This window comes from Lepisosteus oculatus, chromosome 15 (assembly GCF_040954835.1).
Source record: "Lepisosteus oculatus isolate fLepOcu1 chromosome 15, fLepOcu1.hap2, whole genome shotgun sequence".
NCBI lineage: Eukaryota > Metazoa > Chordata > Actinopteri > Semionotiformes > Lepisosteidae > Lepisosteus > Lepisosteus oculatus.
In genome coordinates, this window is record NC_090710.1 from 28,729,415 (window position 1) to 28,757,285 (window position 27,871).

The 27,871-nt window shown below is 45.7% G+C and overlaps 1 protein-coding gene across 3 annotated transcripts; it reads left to right on the forward strand.

Annotated features, from left to right (window-relative positions):
* Nucleotides 1-243: 243 nt before the first annotated feature.
* cul4a (cullin 4A) lies at nucleotides 244-26,125 on the forward strand. Of its 3 annotated transcripts, XM_006639193.3 has the most exons (20): nucleotides 244-1,152; nucleotides 3,702-3,817; nucleotides 7,883-7,986; nucleotides 11,218-11,287; nucleotides 11,571-11,644; nucleotides 11,936-12,098; nucleotides 12,735-12,824; nucleotides 13,993-14,075; nucleotides 15,273-15,340; nucleotides 15,914-16,032; nucleotides 17,134-17,326; nucleotides 17,667-17,771; nucleotides 18,224-18,334; nucleotides 18,759-18,844; nucleotides 19,095-19,202; nucleotides 19,298-19,411; nucleotides 20,534-20,639; nucleotides 21,403-21,575; nucleotides 22,347-22,499; nucleotides 23,640-26,125. In XM_006639193.3, the coding sequence occupies exons 1-20, from the start codon at nucleotides 1,017-1,019 to the stop codon at nucleotides 23,733-23,735; spliced, it is 2,268 nt and encodes a 755-aa protein (XP_006639256.1). In that variant the 5' UTR covers nucleotides 244-1,016; the 3' UTR covers nucleotides 23,736-26,125. The 3 variants fall into 3 exon arrangements, with proteins under 3 accessions (XP_006639256.1, XP_015219720.1, XP_015219718.1); XM_015364234.2 differs by lacking the exons at nucleotides 244-1,152; nucleotides 7,883-7,986 and having other exon boundaries at nucleotides 3,732-3,817; nucleotides 11,220-11,287; XM_015364232.2 differs by lacking the exons at nucleotides 244-1,152; nucleotides 3,702-3,817 and having other exon boundaries at nucleotides 7,883-7,942; nucleotides 11,220-11,287.
* The last annotated feature ends 1,746 nt before the right edge of the window (nucleotides 26,126-27,871 follow it).

Below are 27,871 nucleotides of genomic sequence, written 5' to 3' on the forward strand. Positions count from 1 at the left end.
CCGCGCTACCTGTTAAAGACACAGCATTCACAATTATACAGTAACTTTCAAACACTCTGATTGTGCCGTACAGCGCCGGGCGTTTTTTTTATTTTTAGTAAGGTGTATGCGAAGTCTAAAATGCATTCATGAAAGGTTCTGCTTGTGCTTAGGACGCCTTGCAAAATGCAAATGATGTGTGGTGACGGCGAATCTTAATGCTGTCATCCAGTGTGAATGGCTCAGATCACGTTTTTTTGCCTCAATATTGTCCGAGTTGGTGGCATCGCGTCCGTGTTCAGTATGCCCAATGAGTAAGTTATTCTAAGTCTTCTGAACGCGGTGTCCCCCCTTTTTAAAAGGACTGTAAGGATATAGCAGGAGCATTGCAAGATACGGAAAAACTGTTTCGGGGGGTTTTACAAGTCCAGACCTAAACTCTCTGGTGCAACTGTATCCCTTTAATTTCTTTTTGAACTACTGTCAAGTGCAGACTAGGAAAAAAAAATCCTCCCAAGATGCACTGGCTAGGAGGTGGAGAAAGAAGCCATTTTGTTGGTATTTGTTTTCCAAAGATGAAGCTGCTGAGATTGTTCAGTGGAGTTTATAGAGTGGAGTTTCCACATCCGTAAAGAACTGGCGATGGTATAATGACTAACTTTTTAGCGACAGAGAAGCAGGGAGTCGTGGATGTACCTGCCACAGACTGTAGATAGTTTTTGTCCTTTTTTTTTTTTTGCGCGTCGGTCAAGTGCAACGTACTTCTTGCTGCACCTATACGAGAATAAATTCATACTAACAGGTTCCAGGAGGCTCATGGCGAGGAAGTAATGTTGGAGGAGTACGTGACAAAAGCCCATTGTAGCGACCTGTCAAGGATCGGGCATTCGGGACACCGGACACATGCATGATATAACGGCAAGCCTAACAATTTTCCAAGAGACTTCCTCTAAGAGACACCATTACTCGGGCACTTTGCACCCAGTTCAGAGGAGGAAAGTCTTCGCTTGCGCTGTCCGTGCCCTCCATCTGTAACGATGGCAGAAGACATCCGCCACAGCACGAAGGCAAACTTCTCCGCGCTGGCCGAGCACACCAACGGCCTCACTAAAACTTCCACGCTCGCCTCCAAACCGGGGGCCTCCAAGAAACTAGTCATTAAAAACTTCAAAGGTAGGTCCGGCGGAGAAGGACGCGGGTCCGCAGGTTTGTCCGCAGCCAGGCTTGGCGACGGCTGGCAATTGGCACATGTGGGATAAACGGAATAAGCCCAGTTTTTTTTTAAAACAAAAAAAACGGTCTGGCTATAATGTATCCTTAAACATTTCTTTTGACAAAAAATAGTAAAAAATGTAGCCAACTACAGTAGGTTGGTTCTAAACGAGCTTGAGCTGTTCAGCGCTTCAGGATGACTTTAAATGCCCGGGATTGTAGTGGTTAACACTGGCGTGACTGAGCGTCGGTGAGGTGGTTGTTGTTTTTGTTTTTGTGTGTGTGTGTGTGGCCTTATTACATAACAGTTGGAAGTTAATTCCGTGCACATTCTAGAAAGGGTGCCGCAGAGGTCGCCATTCGTCCAGGCGGCACTCGTTATTTCCCAACTCGGCTTGAACTTCCTGGACGCCGTCCGGCGGAGCGGACCCGTCGCCCTCCTGCCTGCCGGGCTCGGGAAGGAGTCGCGGCTCTGAGCCCCCGCACCCGTCCCCGAAAACCGAGAAATCGTTGGTGTTTTTCCGCTCGTTTTACCTTCTTCACAAACCCGGCATGCCTCGCAGCCCGGGCTAAGAGCCACTGCACTAGAGAGGATGTTCGTGCAACGTTTACACATAGGGGGGTGTGTGTGAATTGCTCACATTTTCTTCTTCTTTTTCTTTATGTCCTCAATATACCCAATAATAGGGCCGTTTGTATTGAATGAGCGATGTAAACCTACACGAAGCTACACAGGTCAGAAGTTTCTCCAAATACATGAGCTTGTAGTGCGGTGCTGGACTCAGTGCAGCTACAGTACTGTACCTTATACCCAGCAACACCAGCACAATTAAGAGAGCACTTCTGTACATACATACACATGTATGGGCTACGGGCAGTCTTTTTTATTCCCTCCCAAAAGCTTCAATTCATATATTTTTTTCCGGAGACGAGAAACCAGACGGGTTCTTTTAATATTCGTTTGAGGCTTGAGGTCTTGAGGCTGGCCTGGATAAAACTCTGTTGGAAACATTTGACACCGTGTTGCGGTCAGTTTGCTGCCGACACGCTTTTCATCGCCTGCCCCCTTATAAACGTTACTGATTTAAGGACTGATACAAGGGATCCCTGGAAAATAATAATAGATACGGTAAAAGGTCTTGCCTTTCTGCATTTTTTGGTTTTTGTCAGTTAGTGACAAGTATTTTTGCACCCTCAACATCAGTGTTACTGATTTGTTACCGATTACTGAGCGCAGAGTCCCGCATTTGGTCAGGTGATGGATAACGAATTCTAGTTAATTAAGGACACGGGGGAAATACTGTAAGTTGTGTCCAGACGTTATGCAAATCCAGACAAACCTTACATGGACGAAGCTGGAATAACAAGTGTCCATTGAACCGGAATGCTACAAATGGAAAACGCAGAGGAAGGTGGAGATCCATTTTCCCGGCCGGTTCCTGCCCTGTTTTGAAGGCGAGGGGCCGGAGTGTCGGACGGTGCCTCGGGGTCCTGGCTCGCTTTCCTGCCGGTTATGGACACTTGGGGAAAGCAGCTTTGCACGCTGCAGAGCTGAAGCCGAAGAGGCACCCAGGTCGTGTCGCACCGTAAATGACTCTAGGGGATCATTGACGCGATTGACGGGCCAGTTCAGGCGGCGGCGTCTCCCTGTAGTAGTGGGGACTCCACACCTGCGTTTTTCTCGAAATGTCAGTTGCCTCTGTTCTTGTGTAAATACGTACTGTTTATTAGGCTCAGTTTCCTCTGAGAAAGTTAAATGATTAATACTCCGGCAACGCACCTCTGTTATAGTTCAGGTGGGTAGCTGCGTCAGCATGCGTAGACTGCGCATCTGTTATATAAACAAAACCAAAACAGATCCCCTCCGGAGTCCTTTAGCCTGTTGACTGTGGTTTCAGTGTGTCGCCAAGCTCCTCATACTGCTTCCGGGCATTTTCAGCTGATGGATGTTGTCGAAAGTGGGACGGAGTTAGTTATTGGCCTGGGAGTTACTGGTCAGGGGTCATTACCTGAGGATTATCTGGAAAGCCAACCAAAGTGGTTCACCTCTGAAGAATTGTTCCCCTGTGAATGAGTAGTGGCTGTAGCCCATTAAGGACTTGTTACTTCAACGTCCTCGTTCAGAATTGCTATCTAGGCTGGACAATAGAGTACAACTCTTGCAAAGAAGAACAAGATCTGCCAGTTAACGTATCTGAGTCTTGGAAGTCAGGGATAATCTTTTGATTGTTACAGGATGTTGAGTCCAAGCTGTTATCACGTTGATTATCAGGGTACATCCAGGATGTCAACACAAACCTGTTCCTAGCCCTGAGAGCCTGTGAGTCTACAGCATATTGTGGGAAAAAAATGTGAGCAGGCTATAGAAATACACAAATTCTGTAAATCACCAGTTCTGAAATGAGGCTTATTTACTGACACTTTTTTTGGTCATTTCACAGTAGCACTCCGAACTCTGGTACTCAGTGATTTAATGGGTGTTCTGATTTAATTTAGTATTGTGTTTTCAGATAGACCAAAGCTCTCAGAAACCTACACTCAGGAAACATGGCTGAAACTTCAGGAAGCTGTCGGAGCCATACAGAACAGCACTTCCATTAAGTACAACCTCGAGGAGCTCTATCAGGTAAGCCTGTCGTCTTCATATCCTGAGCATAAAAAGATGAGCATGTATGATTTTACATTAAGCATGTATGAGTGACATTAAATATTGATTAAATGTTTTTCTTGTCATTTTGATTAGTCAGACTGTGGTGCGCTTGACTGTTGTATAAGCCCTAAATCACCTCATTGGTGAGTGTTGATTGAGCACAGGAGATACAGGTTAAAATTGAGAAAAACACAAGAAGGAACGTCTATGCCCTGCTTTATCAAGGGAAGAGTGCCTTTTCTCATCTTTATGTTGGAGACTGGGCTAAGTCAGTTCAGGAGGACTGAGCAACAGTGAGTTTGCAAATGTTTGCATACATCCGAATAGGTGATTGTGAAGCCCAAGCTTTAAGGTCTTAGCAGGAGTGTCGCATCGGTACTGAAGTGCATTTGACTGATGGCGACCTGACTGCGTGGCACCGTGTTGAATCTCTCCGGTTGCCCATCCTGACATGACAACATTCCAGCAGGACAGTGCACATCCTCATGCTTCCTGTGAGGTGAACATGTGACAGCCATACCGTGGATACCCTTCACAGCAGGCTTGAGCCCCAGGGTTGAACTAGGACCATGTGTGACATCTAGCGCTAAACGACCAGTCGGCAGGTGAAGATTTCTTCCAGAATCTGCTGTAATGGAGTCCCACAAGACCGCATCTGTGACCTGGTGCAGCTCATAAATGTGCCTTTTACCTGACTAATGAAATGCATTCGTGAAAAACCAAATCAGCCTCTTAGAATTGGTAGGCTTGGGAAAGCACTTGTAAGTGTGGTATTCCTGTAGGTGAGCTATACAGTGCTATGGTCAGAGTGTTCAGAAAGCTCAAATTCAAGTTCCCGTTTATTTGTCATTCCATTCATTTACAAGTATACAGTGGAATGAAATATCGTTCCTCCTGGTCCACCGTGCAAATACAGACAGGACACGGAAATAGACATTGTAGACAGGATACACATAGTGCAAAGTGCAAATAGTGCAAATTATGAAGCAATACATAATACAATACACACAGCACACTGGGGGGATTTAAGCCCTATTTCTGGAACTGGAGAGGGTGCAAGTAGATTCCAGGGTGTTGAGGAGCCTGACAGCCAGCATGAAGAAGCTGTTACAGAGTCTGGTGGAGCTAGATGGAGTCCCACAAGACCATATCTGTGACCTTGTGCCAAGCATGTGTCAGTACCAGCCTAAGACTTTTCTCATGAGTGTCATGTCGTTACAATAACATTTTTGAACGCAAGATTGTAATGTTTCTGCAGCTAAGTTTGTGAATTTGTTGTAAGTTTCTTTTCAAGTTTAGTATGTCTCCCAACTGTTTTGGTAACATTTGTCAGGTCTGCCCACCAGTTGTTTGCATAGGACTAGATATGGGTGTAGACTTCTTTGCATTGAACGTTCCTGTCTTTCTCATTGTCACACCTGATGTGTTTCGCTTTCAGCATTTTCCTACTTTGTAACTTAAGTTTTGTGAACATAGTTCATTCTTTCTTTAATGCAGACCTTTCCTAGGTTTTGTCCGTGTTAAGTCTGATAACTGGTGTCTCTGGCGATGCCTGCCAGCTTGGTTGCCCACATTATGGTCACAGATGCGGACGGATTTGTTTCGAGTGCTAGACGTCCTGTTTGCTAAGCATTGTGGGCATATAGGTCATGTGAGTTAGTTATACCAGCTGTAGGGTGATGCTGAATTACTTCATGAGGACAGTACACTAAACAGAGGCTGACCAGAGTGATGGACGTGACACATTCTGACCAATACAGAATTGCAAAAGGCAGCACCCTTGTTCTGAGGTGTTGGTACCGCCAGCAATTTTAATTCTTGTTTGGAACCCAAGGGGCTATAGCAATAACACTTTCTGCTCTCTGCTCTCATCTGTATGAGATATTTAAGCTTTTTGGCTCCTTTTTATTCCTAAATTTCTGATTGGAAGGTAGAGTTAAAAGTAAAACAAAAACAGCCGGACAGTGACCTGAAATTCTGATTGCTGTTTTTGTTGAAGCTTTGTTAAAGCACGGTTGTAGTGTTTCTAGAGAACAATTCTGTAGATAAAAGTTGCACGCAGGGTGGTCCTCAGTGGCTCAGCCGGCAGAGGAGCTCGTGTTTAGCCCAGGCTAAATCCAGAGGTCAAGGGTTCGAGCCTGGGTCATGTGACTATCCAGCTGCCTGGGTCCTGCAGGCTCTGGGCCACGTCAGTGAGGGAATAGCCCCTCCCCCAGGTGGCACTGTGCACCCTGTCTGAAGAGGAATGTGCGGGTAGTCGGCACCATCTACACCTCTTCAGTCGCCCCTTGTGGGTACAGGCTCCTCGTTGGAGCTGCGACAGAAAAATCTTCGGCAATTCAAGATGGTTACATACTGAGCTGCTTACTGTATTGTGAATAAAGAAGTATTCCTTTATTCGCACCAGACTTGAGCCCCATTCAACGTTTTTGGTGTGAACTCGGACGATATGTGACATCAGGAGCTAAAAGACCAGAAGCTGCTGTAGGAGTGAAGTGGAGTCCCACAAGACAGCATCTGTGACCTGGAGCAGCTAACAAATGTGCTCTTTCCCTTTTGGGTTTTTGCAGATGGGCAGTTTTCACAAAGCTGTTCTGTGGATTCCATCATAATGACTAATGAAACACATTTGTGAAAAACCAAATATGCATCTTAGAGCTGTAGAGTTACTAGGCTTGGGAAAGCACCTGTAAACATGGTATTCCCGTTGGTGAGCTGTACAGTGTTATGGTCTGGTCGTTCCTAGTATGTACGGAGAAAACTGATCTCACATTTTGATTTTTAGTTCGTTCATATCCTGCTAGACAGTGTTCTGTTTACACTCTACTGTTGCTGGAGTACGGAAGCGTATTGCTGCTACCAAGGGAAAAAAAATCCTCACGCTTATCTCGTAATTACAAGAAGAATTTTTCTCGTAATTATGACTTCGTAATTATCGGGTATTTTATGTTCTCACGCGATAGAACACTTGTCATATAATACCTATATTGCAAAGGAACACGGTAAAGGTTTGTTCCATGCTGAAAAGAGAAGAAAAGAAACACAGCGTTTTGGCCATGAGGGCTTCACGGCCGAAAGGTTACTTTTTTTTCCTCTTTATTTATTCCATGCTGAAAAGAGGAAAAAAAGTTCCATGAAGCCCTCACAGCCAAAACGTTGTTTCTTTTCTTCTCTGTTCAGCATGGAATAAACCTTTAATTTATTCCTTTAACACTATAGCGCTTTCAAGTTCTCGTGGGTATGCGCCCCCGTGGCTCCCGCATCAGGTCGGCCCTCCACTGCTGTGGCTCGAACCCGGGTCTCCGGCGTCGCTAAACAGGGAACCAGCCGGCTGAGCTCAGGGGAAAACTCCCCTCAGCCCGGCGGCTGAGGTCCCTGCTATTCACCGCCCTGGCAGCCGGCTCGCGCAACCTGTAATGTCGGCCGTGTCCGTTACAATACCTACAGTATATCGCTACGAGCAGACTTCTAGTTTTAAGCAGTGGAAGTGATTGCACGTGTAACTGTTCATAACGGAACCATCAATGCTTTGATCTCTAAATCCCACAAAACAGGTCCTCATGCTTGTAATGATTCTGTTCATATTTGCTAAAAATTGCAAGATTTCGTTATGACTTAACCCCAGTCGAAATCTGTACAAATTCTGCAGCGCTGAAGACATTGACACAATCATTAAACCGAAAGTGCTGGCCAAGCTTCTACATGCATTCAGTGCACAACGTAGCAGGTTGTACATACACTGACGTAAGCATTGCTATAAGATAGTTATGCTATGAGAGAATTCGTTATCTCGTAATGATGAGATAAGGGAACAAATTATTTTTTTTCCCTTGATGGCAGCAGTTTGCTTCCGTACTGGAGTGCAAAGCGCTGGAGCCATGTCTGAGTTTCTAAATAAGACATGGACGATTGAGAAGTTGCGAGAAATGTTAGCTTTGTTGTTTACAACTGTTGATGTTTGTTTATGGTCATCTTTCATAAACAAGTTTTTAATTAACATTATCTTTATACTAATTTTCATCTTTCTCTATATTTTCCTAGGCAGTGGAGAACCTGTGTTCTTATAAAGTGTCTCCTACGCTCTACAAACAGCTCAGGCAGGTGTGTGAAGGTCATGTCAAAGCACAGATCCATCAGTTCAGAGAATATCCTTTTCCTGGCTTGGAGAGAGCACTGAAACACAAGACGTAGTTTCAGTCCTCAGGGTTGTTTTGGTTCGGTTCAGTTGGTTTTGAATTTGTCGGGGGACATGTTTTGGAAGTCACCGTGACTATTCGGTAACACAAAGCAGTGGGTGCTTTGAGACCCAGCTTACCCGCCAGCTTGTTGCAGGGTGTGAAGCAGTGGGTCTCGGCAGTGGCCTCTTGAAACACAGTGTCCATCTTTCAGTGAACACATAACCACAGGCCCCCTCTTACTGTATGGAATAATATATATTTTTTTAAAAAACCCTCCATAATACAAAATCTATTTGTAAACTTAATCTTACATCGAAGGAAGATATTTTTTCGTTTAAAAACAGTGAAACGGATTGAAGGTAGTTTGATCTGAACTCACAGTCAAGCTTCATTTGCTTTAATTTATGAGTTTGCCTCAGACCTGACCAATGTGAGCTCTGCTGCATATTGGCCCAGATTTTGACATGTGGGAGAAAGGACAATGCGCCAGTGCCTGTGAGCATCAAGTCTGTTGCCGTCTTTCTTTCTGATCGTTGGAAGTATGGCATACCCAGCCTCGCACAGACAGGTGGCTTGCCTGTTTTGTGGGGTAGACAGCAAAGTATTTCAACCACAACGTCTCCAAAGAACAACTGAGGAAGATGACACATCTGCCCGAGACAGATTTTGTTTGGGTTGTGTTTTTTCCATCATGGTATGAGGTTAATGGGGGGAAGGACTACTAAAACATGTTAAGTTAAACAGCGGTTGATTCGATGGCTGGTAGCAAATACAATTCGGTGACTAAGACACCTAATATCAAGAGAAACTCAATTAGAAGGCAAGACTTTTTTTTTTTTTTTTTTTTTTGCTCGTTCATGGATGCAAAAAATGTTGCTTTAAAAAAATGCCCTATGTAAACTCTCGCGCCTCCCTTTTGATCCTTAAATGCCCCCTTTAGTGGGGGTGCATCCCACCGGTTGAGAACCCTGGTGACTAAAGTCAGAAACGTGGGGGGAGATGAGGTGTGTGGTGACCCGTTGTCACCTCAGGTTTGCACCAAAGCAGGGCACTTGCAAGCTTCATCACTTCATCGTGGGGGAAAAAAGGCCAGACGCAAGCTTAACGGTTTCAGTTAAACTCACAGCTGCTTCTTTTTCTCCCCTTCCGTTATTGCTTTGCTGTTAGTCGTCTACTCTAGGTGTATGAGGTGTGCCATTCTTTTTCGTAACTTTAATTATTGCAGTGCTGTCATCAAAAATAGTTTCTCCTTTAATGGTGATGGTGTGAGCGTGGCGTCCTGGAAACATTTGGGCAGCTTCAGGTCGTCTCCCAGAGTTTCTCCCGATTCACAGTCGAGAGCCCTTGTCAGAGAATGCTAAGTTGAGAGGGCAGTGTCACTCCTGACATTTATTTCCGGTAATGGACATGTTGGCTCTTGGGGATATCCCACTGGAATTCTGGGAAGTTGTGTCGCAAGCAGAATGAGGTGATTTGGGATAATTATTCAAATCTTGCCCCCAGCAGGAAGCAGCAAGAGCCCTCTGTAATTGCCAGAGTCAGGTTTGCCCCCTTTGTTTGAAGCATAGCAACGTTCACTCCAGATCAGCACGATGACACTGTGGAGGTGGTGTGTTAGTTCTTGTCCACGGTGCTTAAATGTAATCATCAGGAATTCCATCACGTCCCTCTGCTTTGTTGATTGAGGCTGATAAAGGCATTAGGGCTGATAAAGTTCCTAACTTGTCTCTCGTCGTGAGATGGAATTGATCATGGATCTTCGGAACACACCTCCCGGCACGCGTGGGATGTCTTCTTTTGCTTAATCCCTTCTCCGCTTTCTTTACGTCTCAGAGGGACCGGTCCTTGGGTACTTGGGCCCGTTATCAGTGCTTGTGGCCCTAAACCACGAGTAACTTTTGCCTGCAAGAACTTGAGCTTCTTTTTCCTTGCGAGTCCCCCACTATTCCCCTCCCCCAGCCTGAGAGTAGAGCAGATCCCCGACTCGACCTTATCAGCGACCCTCAGGTTCATGGAGATCCCCTCGACCGCGATGAGCAGCCAGCGCTGAGGACGAGAAGCGTGAGGCTCGGGGGGGGCACAGAAATTCTGTAGTAGATGCCGTGCGGTGCAGGTCTGTGTGTGCTGATGGTCCACACTGCTCCTTTCTCACTCCTTCCTGGCCCCTAGCTGGAGGGCAGAGTGTGCTGATCTGCCGTCTGCAGGCCTGTGATAACACTGCTTTGCTGGGCTTTGATAGGGAGAAGGAAGGGTGGGCAGAAGTTCATTTTAATTACTTCTTAGGAAAGCGTGCTCACTGGTCACTCCCGCATCTGTCCCTAGGTGGCAGTATGTGCCTGAGGCTGCCAGCGTCTTGACTGTTGTGTTGTCTCCTGCAGTAGTTGTGCCAGTTTTGCACTTTCACCTCTCTTAAAAATAGCTTCATTCTCTGTGGTTCTCACACTGCTTGTTAATAGCATTTCAGCCCAACCCAGTGTTAGCTGTGTATACATGATCTTAATTTTTCCACAATTTGTACAATTCAGCAAAGATTTTGTTCTGACTAATGAAAGTTTTGCATATTTTTCTAAACCTTTGGTTATTCACCTAGTTGAGTTTAAATTTTCCACTGTTCTTCCGGTCAGGCTACAGTACGCTAAACCTTTGTCACATGGGATCTGCCTCAGCTGGGTGAAAGTGTTTCTTTTAGTGGTGAAAGACGATGGCGGAGGTAGTTTGAGTCACAACTGAATGTTGTGATAAGGTCCAGTCTAGAACTGCCATCTTGTTCTCGGAGATTGTCCTGACTGTCGTCTTCAGGTGAGGACGAGACCACACGGTTCCCCTCTTCCTGATGCCGTGGGTTTCGAAGAAATAGATGTTTTAAGAGAAACGTTGAAAAGAGGTTTAACGGGGACGTTTGAGGACATTCACTGACCATCTGTTCTGCAGTGTTTTCAAAAATAACAAAAAAAAACAACCCCCCAGAATGTAAAATAACAGATACTTCTGTCAAATGTGTTGCATGTCCTGGGTATTTTTGAGTTTTGGGACCCTGCTGTTTATTTTATGGTGTAAGTCAGCGAAGGAAATGTTCCCGAATTTAGACACGCTGCCTTCACTTCTCGAACCAGGGCTGAAAAACAAAAAATTAAGATTTTCTGGTGAGGGGGAAAATCCTGTGTAATTTTGTTTTTCTTTTCCTTAATATTGGTTCACAGATTCTTTGGACTATGTTTCTTTTCTAAAAAGGATGAATAAATGTTGGCAGGATCACTGTAGGCAAATGGTAAGTTGATTTTTTAATCGTTTTTTTCCGTCCTAGAAAAGAAGACTCACAGATATGCTCCATTGTTTGAGATGACGCACATGGGCCTTCTTTAGAAATCTGTGGGGAACGCATGACTAATAAACCTCAGCACCGTACCGATTTTTAGAAATGTTTTGTTCTTCAGAAAAACAGACATTAAAATGTTGGTGTTTTGGTGTGACCTTTTAAAACTGTAGATTTTGGTGATAAGTTGGAGTGTCCTTACATTAAAATAATACATATTTTTTCATGTTTCTCGCAGATCATGATAAGGAGCATTTTCTTGTTTTTGGATCGAACATATGTGCTGCAGAACTCCATTTTACCATCCATTTGGTAAGTCCCAGGTGATTCTGAAATATATCCTTGGCCATCAGCTGTGGTTCGTGGCTCCGGCTGCTACTCCAGTGGGGTTTATGAAGGATTCGAACCCGTTTCTGGCCCCTTGTTGAGATCTCCCGGATGGTTCCTCGCTGGCCGATATGAAATAGGTGGTATTACTGATGCGGTGACGTCAGTTCATCGTGTGGCCGCAAAACAAAAACCCTTCCGCCGTTTGCGCGAGCCGGACTCGGTGCCGGGCCCTGTCCGCGTCTCCGTGGCTGAGCGCTGGCCGTCTCTTCGCAGGGACATGGGGCTGGAGCTCTTCAGGACCCACATCGTCAGCGACCGGCTGGTCCAGAGCCGGACGGCGGACGGCATCCTGGAGCTGGTGGAGCGGGAGCGCGGCGGCGAGGCCGTGGACAGGAGCCTGCTGCGCAGCCTGCTGGGCATGCTGTCGGACCTGCAGGTGTGTGGGCGGGCCGGAGGAACACCCGCCCTTGCGTCAAGGGTTACACCTGCTTGTGCCTTTTTGTTTTGTCGTTGTTTATTTCATTGCTTTTTTTTTTTAACCCACCTCCAACTTTGGAGGGCTTCTTTATTTTCTTTTTTTTTCTTTTTTTCCGCTCTCTCATTTTTTTTTTTTAGACAATAACAAAAAAATTACATTCACTAATAAAATCATTCAAAAAACTTCCTACTAATATTCTTAACATCCATTAACAGCCATTCAGGTATGTCTCTAATGGGCCCCAGACATTCCTATGCTCATGAAGTTTCCCCTGTTAATTATTTGATTTTAATTTCAATGCTGATGTCAGGACTTCCAAGCAGTCAACAGGGAATCCCTGCTCAGTGTGGTATTTCCGGGGATAATGCTGTCGTGTTACTGCTCCGAGATGATACTCCTGCGTGCATAGGTGAACAGCACTGATGATGTTCACAAGGTCCAAATGGGGAAAGTTTTTAGACGGCCCTATTTTCCTAAACTACAGTAACTAATGGAGTGACGGAGCAGGAAAAAAAAAAATTATTGTCTTTGTCTTTGAGGTTAAATGCCGACACTGTTTTCCAGATGGAGTTTTTTTTTTTCGTTTCTTCACAGGTGTACAAGGATTCGTTTGAGCAGAAATTCCTGAAGGAAACAAATCGTTTGTACGCAGCAGAGGGCCAAAGATTAATGCAGGAGAGAGAGGTAAATGTAACCCAGCTCTTCCATCGTGTGTTTTGAACCTGTGACAGGAGGGAAGGACATGTTCACTGCTAAGGACACCAACTACATCTTGTTCAGTCGCTCTGGCCTTTGACACCTACTCTGCTTGCTTAGTCACACACCGAGCAATCTTACTAGAAAAAGAAATTATAGCATTAGATAGATTAAGCATTTGTGTGAGGTGTTTTAGTGGTATTAATCCAGGAGTTCAAATAATGATTTTATTTCATACATAGAAAATGCTAACAGCTGTTCATAGAAAAGCAAGAATAAAATTCAAATAATTTTACAAAAACTTTATGCCGTCACAGGATGTAAACTGAGCTTCCTGGACAATGCAACATTATCATCTTTCCACCTTAAATACTGATTTCATTTTATCAAGTCATAGTCCTTTTATACAGTCTCCTGCTGAGTTTTCACTTTTTCTGCTCAAAGAATGAGTTAATCCCCTTGCCTAAGGAATGCTGTAATGCCACTGTTAGTAGAGACCTCACTTGTAAAGTGAGACACCCATGCTCATGCAAACTTCTTCATTGCACGAATGCACTGCAGCTCTGCAGCTGTTCTCATCCCTGAATGTAGGGACACTGCATACATGTCATACAGTATGTGCAAGGTGAGTCCCAAAGCATGTTCAGCAAGATTTATCTCTGGTGTGCAGTAAAGAAGGAACGTGGAGTTAAATGGAGTAAGTTTGGAAATGTGCAGTGGTAGAGGTTTGATCCCAAAGAGTTCATTTTCCAGTGGCCCGCTCAAGTCGAGCTGCTGCTGTAACTGTAGCTGCCTAGTGTGGGCTGGGTATTTCTCCACAGTGTCACCTGAGATGTGGTGCATGATCTCACAGGTGTCGGAGAGGCATCCAGTTACATCTTACAAAACATATTTTTTGTCATTACCTGTCAGGCGGGTGGAGAGCTGCTGGAGTGTAGCGTTGCAGCCAGTCCAGTGAGATTGCGAAATGCACAAGTAATGTTTCTCTTGCGCTGTCTACAGTATGAGCGACTTGACTTGATTAAACTGGCAAAGGAGCAGGCGTTTGTCCGCCTCGAACAGCAGCAATAATGTATCCAGGCAGGGGGAGAGGGGAGGCAGGAAAGAACATACAGTAGGCTGTTGGCCACAATGTTGGCTTTGTGTCCCCCTGCAGGTGCCGGAGTATCTGCACCACGTCAAGAGGCGCCTGGAGGAAGAGAACGACCGAGTGATTACATACCTGGATCAGAGCACACAGTGAGTGCATGCTGCAGTTATACAAAGCCTGGTCTTTCAGAAGGGACTGGGATCACTCTGACGGACGTGATCTCTGGTCACCACCAGTGAAGGATCCTCCTATTTCACCAGTACCTATGATCACCAGTACTCATAATGTACCTGCAGCTTTATCACTTACACTGCCCCCGGGAGCTGAAGAGCACAGGAGAGAATGTCGCTGATTAACTTGGTATAGCCAGAATGCAGGCGCATTCATCGGAAAGCTAAGGATTTGTCAAAGAAACCCAGAGAGGGTCCATATTATTCGCTAGAATGAAGTGGGTGCAAGTCTTTAATCTTGGCATCTCTTTTGATGACGAGGCTCATTACGGTAACTCATGTGAGCTCATCTTCACAACTCAGTTCTCAGCCTCTGTGACGTAAGGCATGTGACTTTTACCAGGCGACAGGCGTCACATGCTGCTGTCACACAGGTCAGATTCCGTCGAGTCAGCAGAATGGTTCCCATCCGGTTGATCAGACAAAGTACTGTGGATGCTGAGTATTGCAACAGTCTCTCGGCAACATTTGGCCTTGATGTACCGTCGCAGTCAGCGCAAACTTCACTGACTGCTTCAGTACATGAAGATGTACAGTTTCAATTCATTGGCGAGGAGTAAATGCATGCGCTGTTCAAGGCGAGAACACAAAACTCTTAAGACAGCTAGTGATGGTGTTCAGAAGTCTGTGGACTAAAACAAATGTCTGAATTTGCCCCAAACAAAAAAACGAAACAGCCTTGGCACTGAATGAATGCAGCTGACAAGAAAAGAAATCAAACACTTCAGTCTGATACGTTGATATGCCTTTGATGGTGTTTTGGTGTTAAAGTGACAGCACTGCTGATCCTTATTTATGACAGTACTGTAGTGCTCTTGCCTTGATGAACACCAGAGAGGTTACGAAGAGGAGGAGACTGTTTGCCTGGTGTAGCTCGTGGGGTTGCTAGGAGTAGCCAACACCTTGACTTTTTTCAAGCTGGGACAGTGAGGTGTGAGTTCGTACTTTGAACATGAGCATTCGCGTCATTTTTCGAAGTCCAGGCCTGCTTTTGTTTGAAGAAAAAAGTGCTTGGAAAACTTGCACGTTATAACTTTGTGTGTTTTTTTTAAATGGTTGATGTGACGAAACGGTTGATTCGTCACAGATTTTAGCTGTCTGTTTATTTTTAAACAGGAAGCAGCTCATTTCTACTGTGGAGAAGCAGCTGCTTGGTGAACATTTGACAGCCATTTTACAGAAAGGTACATTCGTGACTTGTCACCAATAATAATAATATTTTTTTTAAATAATAATACATTAATATATTAATCAAATATATATGATATATTCAAATATCTTATAAATAAATATTAATCAAATAATAATATTTTAATATTATATTAAAATATTATATTTTAATATAATAAACCCTTCATGAAACAGAAATGACAGAGGCCCCGCCTTTCTAATTGAATATTCATCCTGTCAATGAACGTGTGAAGAAGGCTCCACAGCCGAACCTTTCTGTCTCTTTTCCTTTCCCTTCGGCACGGGATAAACTGGTGCCTGTTCCCATTCGAATGTTAAGTTAAGGACGTAAAATTCATATTCTGCCGAAAAAGGAAGAGCGTAGTTATGGCATCATCCCAACAGAGCTCTCCTTTCTTCGGCCATTCGTGGGGGCGCCGTAACCCGCGGGAAAGAGCCGAAAGCCCCAGAGAACACTGCCCCTCCTACGGGCTGTGAGGCGCCCCCGAGCCCCCTCCTGCCTTTCGCTCCCTGGTGCAGACGGTAACCTCCTGCCCTCTCGCTGTCGTGGCCCTGGTCCCCCGCAGGTCTGGACAGCCTGCTGAATGAGAACAGGATCGGCGAGCTCACCCTGCTCTATCAGCTCTACGGCAAGGTGAAGGGGGGCCTCCCTGCGCTGCTGCAGCACTGGAAGGAGTTCATCAAGGTAGGGCTGCCGGCTGCGCTTCTGGTCGCGCTCTGATCTGGCTTCGTCGCTCTGCTCTCCTCCCCCACTGAGAGCTGCTCAGTGTTAAGCTGCTGTTGCACTGCAATTTCCCTCACGGGATCAATAATGTATCTATCTATCTGCTGTGTGGGGGAGAGTCCTGGTGCAAGCAAAGTGCTTCTGAAGTTGCCCAGCTGATGAAGGACCTCCGTCCGAAACGTCCCGTTTCTCCAGACACCTTGTGTACTACACCATAACTTTTCTAACCTCTCTCTCTATATCGTGCACACGGTTAATAGCTATTATGCACGCAGATAAGGTAGGCCTAGTAGTGATTAATATATGTGGGCCGTGAGACTTGCTTTTAGCCATGGTTGTGGCCCAGTTGATTAAAAAGGTTGAGAGCCACTGATCTAGAGCCACAGTATGTCGAGGGTTGGGTAGAATTCGTTTTTTGTTATCGCATCATTAATTAATGAAGTATGATATGGTCAGATGTTACGGATTCAAACCTTTGTTTGAAAAACGTTGGGTTTCACTGCTCGGGCGATTCTAAATTGGGTCGACTGGGAAGCTTCCTCTTGAATGGGCACACTTTGCCGACGAGTATTCAACAGCTACCGCTATAGACGGGGAAAAAACGCCTGAGAACCCTCCATGTCGGCTCATTGACAGGCTCATTGATTCATGTGGTCTTGGGTCTATGGTCTATGGCAGTGGTTCCCAGTACTGGTCCTGGTGACTCACATACTTGTTGGTCTTTGCTTCTCCTGAGCCCTCAGTTACACAATCAAGCTCTTCATAATTTAATAATAAAAGAATAACTTGAACTGTTTGTACCTAGCCCTCTCCTTCAATGTGTTGGAGCTTTGACCATAGTATTTTCTTAGTGAAATGAAATCTCAAGCTTGTGCCTAGGAACAAAATGCAGATTTTCCAATGAAGCAACTTCAGTTAAGGCTTCAGTGATCTGATGGAGGAGGGCTGGAATGGAAACTGGCAGGTGTGTGGGGCACCAGGACCAGGACTGCGAACCACTGGCCTGCGTCCGCGCGGACATCGTGCTGTTGTGAAGTGCTGTCTGGCTCTGTCTGTCCCCAGAACTTTGGGGTTACCATTGTGGCCACCCCGGAGAAGGACAAGGACATGGTGCAGGACCTGCTGGACTTCAAAGACAAGATCGACCGCATCACCGAGAGCTGCTTCCAGAAGAACGAGTCCTTCGTCAATTCCATGAAGGAGTCCTTTGAGACCTTCATCAACAAGAGGCCCAACAAGCCTGCGGAGCTCATAGGTACACCTGCCCCACTCTTCTTACCAAGAACCTGAAGTGTCTTTCTTAGGGGATAACGAGCAGCTCTTTAGTCCTTTTGGCATTTGACTTTTTCTCTGTGGAATGATGATAAGATTATTGACTGTTGCGGATCGTTTAGAACTTGTCAGGAATTAAGATAATTGAAAAACTACCGTCAAGCAGTGACTGTGTTGTATAATGGCACATTTAAGTCATAAAAAATAGTGGGTAAAACAATACAGATCTAACCCAGCGTGTTCTTGCATTCTCCTCGTTTCTAACATTCGTAAAATGCTGAACTTCTCTTTGTTCTTCCATTTTTTTTTTTATCGGACCTCAGCCAAGTATGTGGATTCGAAGCTGCGCGCTGGGAATAAGGAAGCGACGGAGGAGGAGCTCGAGAGAATCCTGGATAAAATCATGATCATCTTCAGGTTCATTCACGGTGAGACGGGATCTGCTGCTGCTGCTGCTGTGAGATGGCGGTGGCCCGAAACAGAGACGGTTTCCAGCCCTCGCCTGAACGCGCGGACGGGTGTCGAGACGTGGTTATTGACTTTTCACTGTTGCTTTATTCAGATTAAACAGAGAAAAGTAATCTTCAGAACATGTAACTTGGATGCCGATGGTTATTTTTTGGTCCGCGTTTGTTGGGCAAGGAAATGTTAGATCTTAAACCGAACTGTTGTTCTGATGGGCCGGGGTGTGTTCCGCATAAGGTGCCGCTTTCTATTTCTAAATCCCAGCACACTTACGATGTCGAGTTGCTGGTTTCTCTTCGACCGCTCTCCTTGCGGGGGCTTCGTCTTGGGCGAGCCCCTGCTGTTTCTTGAGCTTGAGTGGTGTCGCAGTGAGCGAGTCCCCCGTGATTTCAGTTGTTTTCGTGCTCTTGAACAGGAAAAGATGTGTTCGAGGCGTTTTACAAGAAGGACCTTGCGAAACGCCTGCTGGTGGGAAAGAGCGCTTCAGTAGATGCTGAGAAATCCATGCTGTCCAAGTTGAAACATGGTGAGTGCCTGGGAAGTCCTTGTCACACACATTTATTAGAGCTTTGAACGAGTGCACGGAAGGTCTCTAGTCACTGAGGTATTATGAGACTGATGTGGCCAGTTAAAGTGTCAGAATGCAGCTGAACGTCTTAGCATCCTACAACACTTTAGACTAATCAATGATATCTTGGCCTTAAAGCCCTTTCAAGGCTGTCTTATTAGAAAAGCCCTTAATAGTGTCCTGGTCATTCGTACACGTCTTGCAGCTTCTCCCCCGTTTCTTCAGCCAGTATTTCTAGGGGAGCGTATTAGAAATGGAGTTGCCAGGCTCTCTTTTCGTGTACCTCGTGTACTGAAGTGCAAAGGAACCGCAGCAGCTGTGCTTGTGAATGCATGTGTTGTGGTGAAGTGGTTCTCTGTTCCCGTCCTTCAATCCTCCTCAGAATGTGGGGCGGCCTTCACCAGCAAGCTGGAGGGGATGTTCAAGGACATGGAGCTGTCCAAAGACATAATGATCCAGTTCAAACAGGTAATTCACCTTTTATAATGAGCATCGCTTCTACCTATGCTTTGTGTCCAGTTTATAAAAGCCAACATTAAAGTTATTTTTGTAAATAAAGAGCTCAGTTTTAAGTAGCTTACTTCATCTGCGCTGATGGAACGGCAAAAAAAAAAGCGGTCTTTTTGTGACCGTTGCTCTGAGTTGTTGTGGGTGACAGTATTACGAAGTATTTTTAGGCTTGGTCTTGGAAAAAGTGGCTATGTTTTTTTGTTTTCAGTACATGCAAAACCAGAGTGACCCGGGCAACATCGAGCTCACCGTGAACATTCTCACGATGGGCTACTGGCCGACGTACACCCCCATGGAGGTGCATCTTCCTGCGGAGGTAAGCGCTCGGCTCCCGGCCCTGCTTGCTGGCCGCCAGCCGGGGCCCTGCGGTGACACTGACCTTGCTGCCGCTCTGTGGCCCTGTCGAGGCAGATGGTGAAGCTCCAGGAGGTGTTCAAGACGTTCTACCTGGGGAAGCACAGCGGCCGCAAGCTGCAGTGGCAGCCCACCCTTGGCCACGCCGTCCTCAAGTCGGAGTTTAAGGAGGTGAGAATGGCCCCGACCCTCACACCCTCCCTCACACCCTCCCTCACACTCACACACGGCTGCTCTCCAGCTTCTGGCGCTGACTGGTGTCCCACCCTGCAGCGTGCAGGAGTCTCCGGCTCTTCGTTAACCTGGAATCGTCTCATGCCAAGCAATCGCACCATCCGTGGACTTCCTGCAGTGTTCCGTCTCCTTCTCCGTCAGTCGGTATCTTAACGCGCGCTTGCGGAAGCGTCAAGTGTTCTCAACCGAGAGATGTTGCTTAGAAATGCAGAATAGCACTGCATCGTCGCCGTCGTCATCGCTGTCGGCAAATTACAACAGAGCGGAGGCTCCGAGCGAGAGGAAGGCTTTCGGCCTGTCTCGCTGATCTCCTCGGAGGATCTGATCTGATCTAGTCGTTTCTTACAAGCAGCTAGGGTATCGGCTTCAGCAGCGTGACTGTGTAACCTGTTCCGGACTCCAGCAAGCTGAAAGTCAGGCTTGTTAACATGATGGCATATTCTGGCTTTTTCCACTCTTTCGTTTTTTTGGTACAGCAAACGGCAATAGGAGATTTCTATAAAAACAAATTCCATGCTGCATAGAAAATGAAACCTGAGAACATGATAGTTCTTTAATATCCTATGAGCCTCGTACTGACAGAGGCAAAGCGAGTTGAAAGACACAATAAACAATTTATAGCACGCTGCAATAGCAGAGTATTAAATGTCTCAACCACTTACTATAATCGCCCACATGTATTTTTAATTTTGGCACTTACCCACTAACAACCACAGTATGAAGCAGCCTTGTTCCCATACTGCAAAACCATGGTGATGGGGCAGCATTTCGTGCTCATTTTGTGTCTGGTTTGTGTGTTGCTCTAGGTCCGTACTTTAAGCGCACAGTTTTACGTATGATATAATCTAACATGTACAAGTGCACCACATAGACGTGTTGCTCTGCTCAGTTTAAGAACTAGATTTAAAGTTTTAGTTGAGGCTGTCTCCCCGTTTGTAGGAAGGAGTCTGGGTGGAGGCGAGAGCTGACAGTCGCTGGTGTCCATGACAGTCTGAGGGGATGATGCTGTGTGTGCTGGCACACACTGGACTGGCACTGACTCTGGGGTTGCTTTCACAGGGGAAGAAGGAGGTGCAGGTTTCACTGTTCCAGACACTGGTCCTGCTCATGTTCAACGAAGGGGATGAGTTCACTCTGGAAGACATCAGATCTGCCACTGGAATAGGTACACTGCCCATTAGAGTGGCTTGGCCAGTTTGGATGATTTTCATTAACGTGGTCCAAAGGCCCTGAAAACCACCTAAAAAACGTCCCTCGAATTTAATTTCCCTTGGTTGCTTTGTATGCTGTGTTGGTTGTGTAAGTGTACCCATGCTGAAGCTCGTCTTAAGCAGCAGAGTATAAAGACAAATTGTCATGGGAGCAAGGTGTCTTTGTGCTTTGCCCTGCTTTACATGCAGATTGAAGTGCCAGACCTGAATCCGTGACAGTCATTAGTTACTGTCAAAGTTATATAAACCAGAACTAACAAGAAGTGGAGATCTAAGTAAGGATTGTTTGTATTTTAGGTAGCCAAGAATCCCTTTAATTTTAAAAGACCAAGAGTCTGAGTGTCTGAGTCATGTTACCGTAATGTCATGAGTTTTACATCTGTGACATGAGCCTTTTGAAGCATACTACTTCATTTGTATTATTTTGCAGGTCGCTGCACAAGAGATCATTTTAGTGATGATGGAAAGGGGTGGGAAAAGGGGGGAAAAAATGTTTTATTTTTCCATGCAAGAGGGATGAACATGCAGTTCCACGGTTCATTCTGCATTTTTCTAAAAAGAGGCTTAAAAAGGTTGAGTGAGGGGCTGTTTGCAGGCAAGTGCCTGTGAACTGACACATCGGAGGCCGCGGTGTAACAGCCAGTGGTGTGGATGAACTGTGTCCGATGGCAGAACGGAATCCGGCGAGTGTTGCTCACCCTGTGGCTGTCTCCCCAGAGGACAGCGAGTTGCGGAGGACGCTGCAGTCTCTGGCCTGTGGGAAAGCCCGGGTGCTCCTCAAAGACCCCAAGGGCAAAGACGTGGAGGACGGAGACAGGTTCCTTTTCAACGGCGACTTCAAGCACAAGCTGTTCAGGATAAAGATCAACCAGATCCAGATGAAGGAGACCGTACGTAGTTTTCACACAGTACTTCACCAATGACTGGAAGAACCCTTGCTCTCCGCGTGCATTGGAACAAGGTTTTCGTCAGTATGAGTTGAAAGTATGTTTTAGCTAGTCAGCGGTACGTGCGTTTCTGGGATGAGAATGAGAATTCGTGTAGTGACATTCCAAGTTTTATCTCAGTTTAATAAACTGAATCCGTGTAAATTAAATGGCAGTTTAATTGAAAATCTGCCACCAAAGGAAGAGTAATTATACAGCACGTTTGCGCAGTAGGTATTTGAGAGAACCCCGATGAATTGTAGTCTTGTATTTCTAGCTGATAGGGTGTAATGCTGAAAGGATTAGGAATTTCCTCCATTCATCAGTCTGGTATAATAAATACCCCCTTGTCCCGTCTTTACTCAAGACTGAGCACCAGACTCCCGCTTAATGTGGTTTGTTCTGGAACCTCTTATCACAGCCTGTCTGTCTCTGAGGACTGTGTTTTAAGTTGCCTGTGCAGTTTTTATCGGAGATTTGAAGGGGAAGTCGGTTCAGGATCTTGAACTGCTAACTGTTAGTCATTTATAGGGTTATGAGGAAATCTCAGTGGCGGGTCTTTTTGTGGTATATCAGCTGTAGTTCCAGTGTTACGCCGGACCGTTCTGGGCGCTGCACGGGCCACCGAGAATGACCTTTGTCCTCTGGCCCCGGGCAGCGGCCCGGCCTCTGTGTCGAGTTGTGCGTTGTGACCTCGGCCGCGGCCCTCACTGTGCCCTCTCCCCGCGGCGCCAGGTGGAGGAGCAAGTGAGCACCACCGAGCGCGTGTTCCAGGACAGGCAGTACCAGATCGACGCCGCCATCGTCCGCATCATGAAGATGAGGAAGACGCTGAGCCACACCCTGCTGGTGTCGGAGCTCTACAACCAGCTCAAGTTCCCGGTCAAGGTCTGTACTCTCGCGCCCTGCGGCGTTCGGTTTGCTGACAACGAAGGAAAGGGACCGTTGTGAACAGACAACAGTCTGTTGTGAATTAAAAAAAAAAAGGATTCTATAACCTGGGTCTCCTTCTGAGCTGACGTTTTTTAATAAAATGAGCCAGTCAAATGATGATGGGTTTTTATCTCTTTTGTTTTTTTTCCATCGAAACGTGAAGTGTTCTGTTATATGGAAAGCATGACCACATTGCAACACGTCAGAGTGCTTATTTCTGTGCAGAAATGCCCATGTTTTGTTTTTTCTCCTGCTTGCCCATACCTTGTCCAATTGTCTGGGAGGTATCAAATACCTACATGACAGCTTGTTGTCCTTTAGAGACAAAATTGTAAACAGTTAAAGAATCTGATGCCAGTAAGTTACCCAACTACCCAAGTTACTTTGCATTCCACAAAATGATAAGCTGATAAAGCCAAGTAAGGGTGAACCTGTCTTTCTGCATGGCTCTGCTTTCTGGCATTATTTAAACAGCCAGGGCTAATCAAGATTAACATCCCCAAAGTTTCCATAATTAGGTTCTAATGTGACTTGACTGTTCTGCATTCACCCTAATGATGCAGTGCTTGCTACATCAGATATAAAGCAAGAGATTTCAGTTTTCTTATAGTCATTGGTCAAACAGATCCTGACTACTCTAATCTGAGCCGTTGGGTTTGGTGGCTTCATTAATTTTTTGATCAATTGAGGAATTCCTGTCATAGTCTTGCCCCTTGTAGAGGCAGGTTTCCAAAGTGATTTGTAGCGTTTGATGAAGATGATCATCTCTGGGTTGGCGAGTGCCCTGGGCAGATGTGCACCGAGATGAGACGGCTCAACGTTGCGCACAACCTAGAAAAGAGTTTTCTGTGCCCCTCAGCGTAGCGGCCACACGCGATTCCTGCATGTAGGGCAATCACAGCTTTTAAAATGCTTATCTCCAGACCCCATCGGCAGGCAGAGCTCGGTCTCAAGACCTGTTTGATTTGATCAAATACTGGACATGCTGTCCTGTGCTATGGAAAGTACTTTCACCAGCCTCTGAGATATGTGCGTTATTTCCTCGTGTGTATTGAAAGCTCTTTTGCTTTTGCTCTCCCCCGGTGCCCGCTGCAGCCTGGAGACCTGAAGAAGAGGATCGAGTCTCTCATCGACCGGGACTACATGGAGAGGGATAAGGACACTCCCAACCAGTACCACTACGTGGCGTAAAGTAAGTGCCGCTGGCAGTCGTGGCCCGGACTGTGCTGCACTGCTGGGCGGCTCTCCGCAAGACGACGGGCTGCTGCCCCGCCCCGCCCTGCCCCGCCCCGCCCCGCCCCGCCCCTGCGCGCGCGGTCGGCGTCCGGAGCGTCGCGCTTGCTTTCGCTCCTCGATCCTCGGCTTTCGCTGTCGTTTTTTGTTTGTTTGTTTCCCCCCCTTTCAGTTCTCGGTTCGCTCCAGCTCTCGACATTTTCTGGCAGAGCCGGCGAGAAACGGGGAACGTTCTAACGCCTCGCGCCGTTCCGCGCTAGCGGACCGTGACTGAGGTTCGCTCTGCAGGCGGGAGGGTGGCGAAGTTGGCGTTCGCGCTAGCTGGCCGCGTCGTCGTCTTCAAGTCGAGGCGAAGTTGCGGCTAAGATGGCGCTAAGGTCATGACCTGCTTGCTTCTGTTAGGTGGTCTTCTCTTTTGGTAGCATCAAAAGAAATGTATTGCTTATAAATGCAACAGATTCAATTTAATTTAATTTAATTTCAGGAAAATTACAAGATTTGTCATTATGCACACAGACATCCTTCCACTTTCAGTGCCCGATTAGTCCACTACAGCGTGGCCATGGCGTATCTCGGCTGACAGCGAGCACAAGGATACGCCTTCCTGACACACGCAGTTTAGGGATACCTGTTGACCCGGATGGCATGCCCTTTGGATTGTGGGAGCAAACGGGAGTAGAGCACATGCCGCCCCAGGGTGAATGTGCAAGCTGCACACAGAAGAAGTCTGTCCCCGTCCCAAGAGCTGCGAGGCAGCCGGGCTCCCTCCTCTTTCAACATGGCTCACTTTATCATGCCGATGAACACTTGTCATGGCCGGGAGATTCCACACGTGCTTCGCACCAAGTCGCACGCGCTGCCCTGCTCCTGTCGCAGAGCCTGGGCGAGCAGCGCTTGTTAGCTGGTCTCCGAGTCCTAGATCACCCCACAGATGCTGAGAGGGGCGGGCAGGCAGGGTGTCCAGCAACATAACTGTCACATTGTCACCTCGCAAAAAGTGTCTTGTACACGAACAGCACAAGGGCGTACGTTGTGCTGCTGAAACGTCGTCACTCCGGGACTTGATCTAGGGGTGGTGGCCCTCAGTCACAACGTTTGGCTTTCTGTACAAGCCCAGCTCATCACGCTCAGATTTCCCCAAGCGTTTGTCTTTTGCGCAGAACGATCTGCCAGTTTTCGTGGTGGTCTGGACTACCTTGATTCATTGCTCAAGAGGGATCGCCTCTGATGCAGTGGACTTGACACTGCGGAAAGAGCCCTAAAAGTGGAGAGGGATGTGATGATCTTGGCGGGTTTTTGTGACTCATGGTATCGCAGGTTGCAATCTATTATCGCAAAGCACTCCCCAACAGCTTAGCCCAGCTTCCAGCACACTGCTGGCTCCAACGCGTTGTTCTCCTGACTAGCAGAGCACGGCGATTCCTCTGTTTGTCTTCCCTGCCACGCTACAGGGCTCGTCATTCAACAGGTTAAATCACCTCGTCACATGTTGCCCAATCAGCCTAATCGTCTATTGACCTGATTCAGGGCTTATGCCACAAAGACATTCGAGGGTGTCCCAGTCTTTCTTCATTGATTTTGCCAATCAGAACGACAAAAATATTCAATAACCAAAACTGGTATGCTTTAGTATTCTAAAAATATGCATGTATAAGTAGCGATGTTTCTTTTGATGTCCAGTATATTCACACCACCCTTATTTAGGTGATTTACAGATTTGTGCACACTGAGTTTAGTTGTTGAGGTCCTGTTTTTATGGAGTTAAGAGAGCAGTAACTTTTTAATAATAGGATGATGAATCTATAATAAGCCTAAAAAGTGCCATGCAGATCAGGCTTCTCTCGCGGAGATGGGTGTATCAGTTAGCAGCACATGCTAAAAAATGTTTGTCTTTTCTAGTGTGTTTCAGCAGTTTTAAGCCAAATCTTTTCGGATTGATGCTAACGAGCTGTTATTTTTATTGTGTTTCTCCGATTAGGTAATGTTGATCCATTACAGTTTTGCCTCTTGAAACATAAATTGTAACCTACAGGGAGAACTCTCAAGTGCAATTTTACTGGTTCACTTTCAGTTGCCCTCACGTGGGCGTGATGAAGATACTATTAATGTAATTGAAAAAAAGGCAAGGTCTGGTAATTGATGGTGAGTTTGATGAGCACCTTGGTATACACTGTATATATGTTGTTGGGTATATGACGGAGTTGATTTTTGAGAATTGTGTGAGTTTTGTTCTGGTGGTATATTGCAGAATGTGATCATGTAGATGGGTGGCATTAATAAAACTGCTGTATTTGCTAAGTACTGTATAATAGCATTGTGGTATTTTATTAAAAAAAGCAATCTCAGTATTTGGTGCCATGTCTTATTATTCTTCATGGGTATCCATCGCTTCTACGGTCTTGTTAACGTAATCTGTTCCAACCCTTTACCAGCAGCCAGGTTGTGCTATTAGGGAAGCTGAAACATTTTACAGTACATGCACTTCTGTACAATGGAGAAACAAAAGGTGCTGATACTGCATAGATAATAAAATGAAGAAAATACTGTTATTCTTTCTCATTTTTTCCTATTTTTTTTTAGCTGTTAGCTGCTGTGTATCTAGGTGGATGATCCTGAGGACCATACAAATTCTGGAATTCTGCAAATATAAAGTATTTTCAGGGCTTCCTTTCCCAACAGATCTTTACAGAAAAAAAAAAACAGTTGTCAGGAATGTCTGTCTGCCGCCTAAGGATTGTGAAGAGTTCTTCTGCCTGTTGCTCCCAAACAGCCTTTTCAATATAAGCACATTGCTTTTTTTCCTAACAAACAAAACTTTTGTTTTTACTTGTTCTTTTTGTAAGTTCTGGTTCACAGTGCTCCAGAAATTACAATCCCATTCATGACTTGCCCTAAAATACCCATCACGTGACAGGCATGCTTCGTTGTGACTCCTGGAAGTCATTTGTCTTGAGAGAAGTCCAAGTTCTGAAGCTTAGACACCAGTTTAAATGTGTGCTCTGCATATATTATGGAACGGGTTTGATGCTGTCAAGTTTATGTATTTTAACCAAATAAGAGGGTCAGGTTGTGACTCTCCTTTATGGGAACTCCTTTACAACCAAATGAGGCCTTTAACTGCACATCCTGAGGAACGTTTATCCAAAAGCCAAAGTCTTTAGTGTCAAGATGATAATTGCCTTGGTGGCATCTGTTACCTGCTGAGCTTTCAACCTTTTTTTCCCCCACAGACATGTGAAATAATTTAATTTGCAGGGGTAGTTTTAAAAATGTATACCACATTCCTAGTGTTGTAGGTATACAGTGAGTAATTGGTTTGAAATGCTGCTGTTACCACTTAGCCATTCACTGTTGAATTGTCCAGAAGAAAAAAATGCAGTATTTCAAGAAACTAGGGCACACAAAAGTCCATTAGTTGTATGATTAGGAAGACGTATACAGAAGAGGAATCAAAAACGTTCTTCACTGCCAAGTTTTGTTACTGTAATTAATATTAAAGACATTAATAATTTCAACTCTACAAGGAATACAATGTCATTCTCAAAGTTAGATTTTTTTGGGGGGTTTCCAAAATACTATAATCCAGCTAAGAACAAATGGGACCCTAACCAACAAAAGGGTCCAAACGTTTTTAAGGTGAGCAAAAACATCTGATTTCCTTTTAGCTACACTAGGAAATGCCCTGACTGCACTTTTTTCCACACTATACATTTGTTTTATTGGCAAGAAAATATTTGCAAAATTTAAGAACTGACCTAAAGAATTTAGCTTTGAGGCTTCACAAACGTAGCCTTATTTTCACACCGCATCTGCCTAATTGGGTTTCAGTTTTCAAATTAGATTTGCACGCTTCGTTTCAGTCCTAATTGCTTGGAGCAACAAATTAAAAAATATAAAGACATCTCTGTTGAACCTTAAAATAAACGCTTTACGAAGTTCAGAACTCTGTTCCTTTTTTTGTTGTTGCTGCGTGCCACCGTGGAATGTTAAAGATGGCTGCAGAATTTCTCTGCAAGATAAACAAACATAAGAAAGATAACAAAGGAGAGGGGGCCAGTGGGTCCGTCCAGCCTGTTGGATAGGAGCCAGTTGAT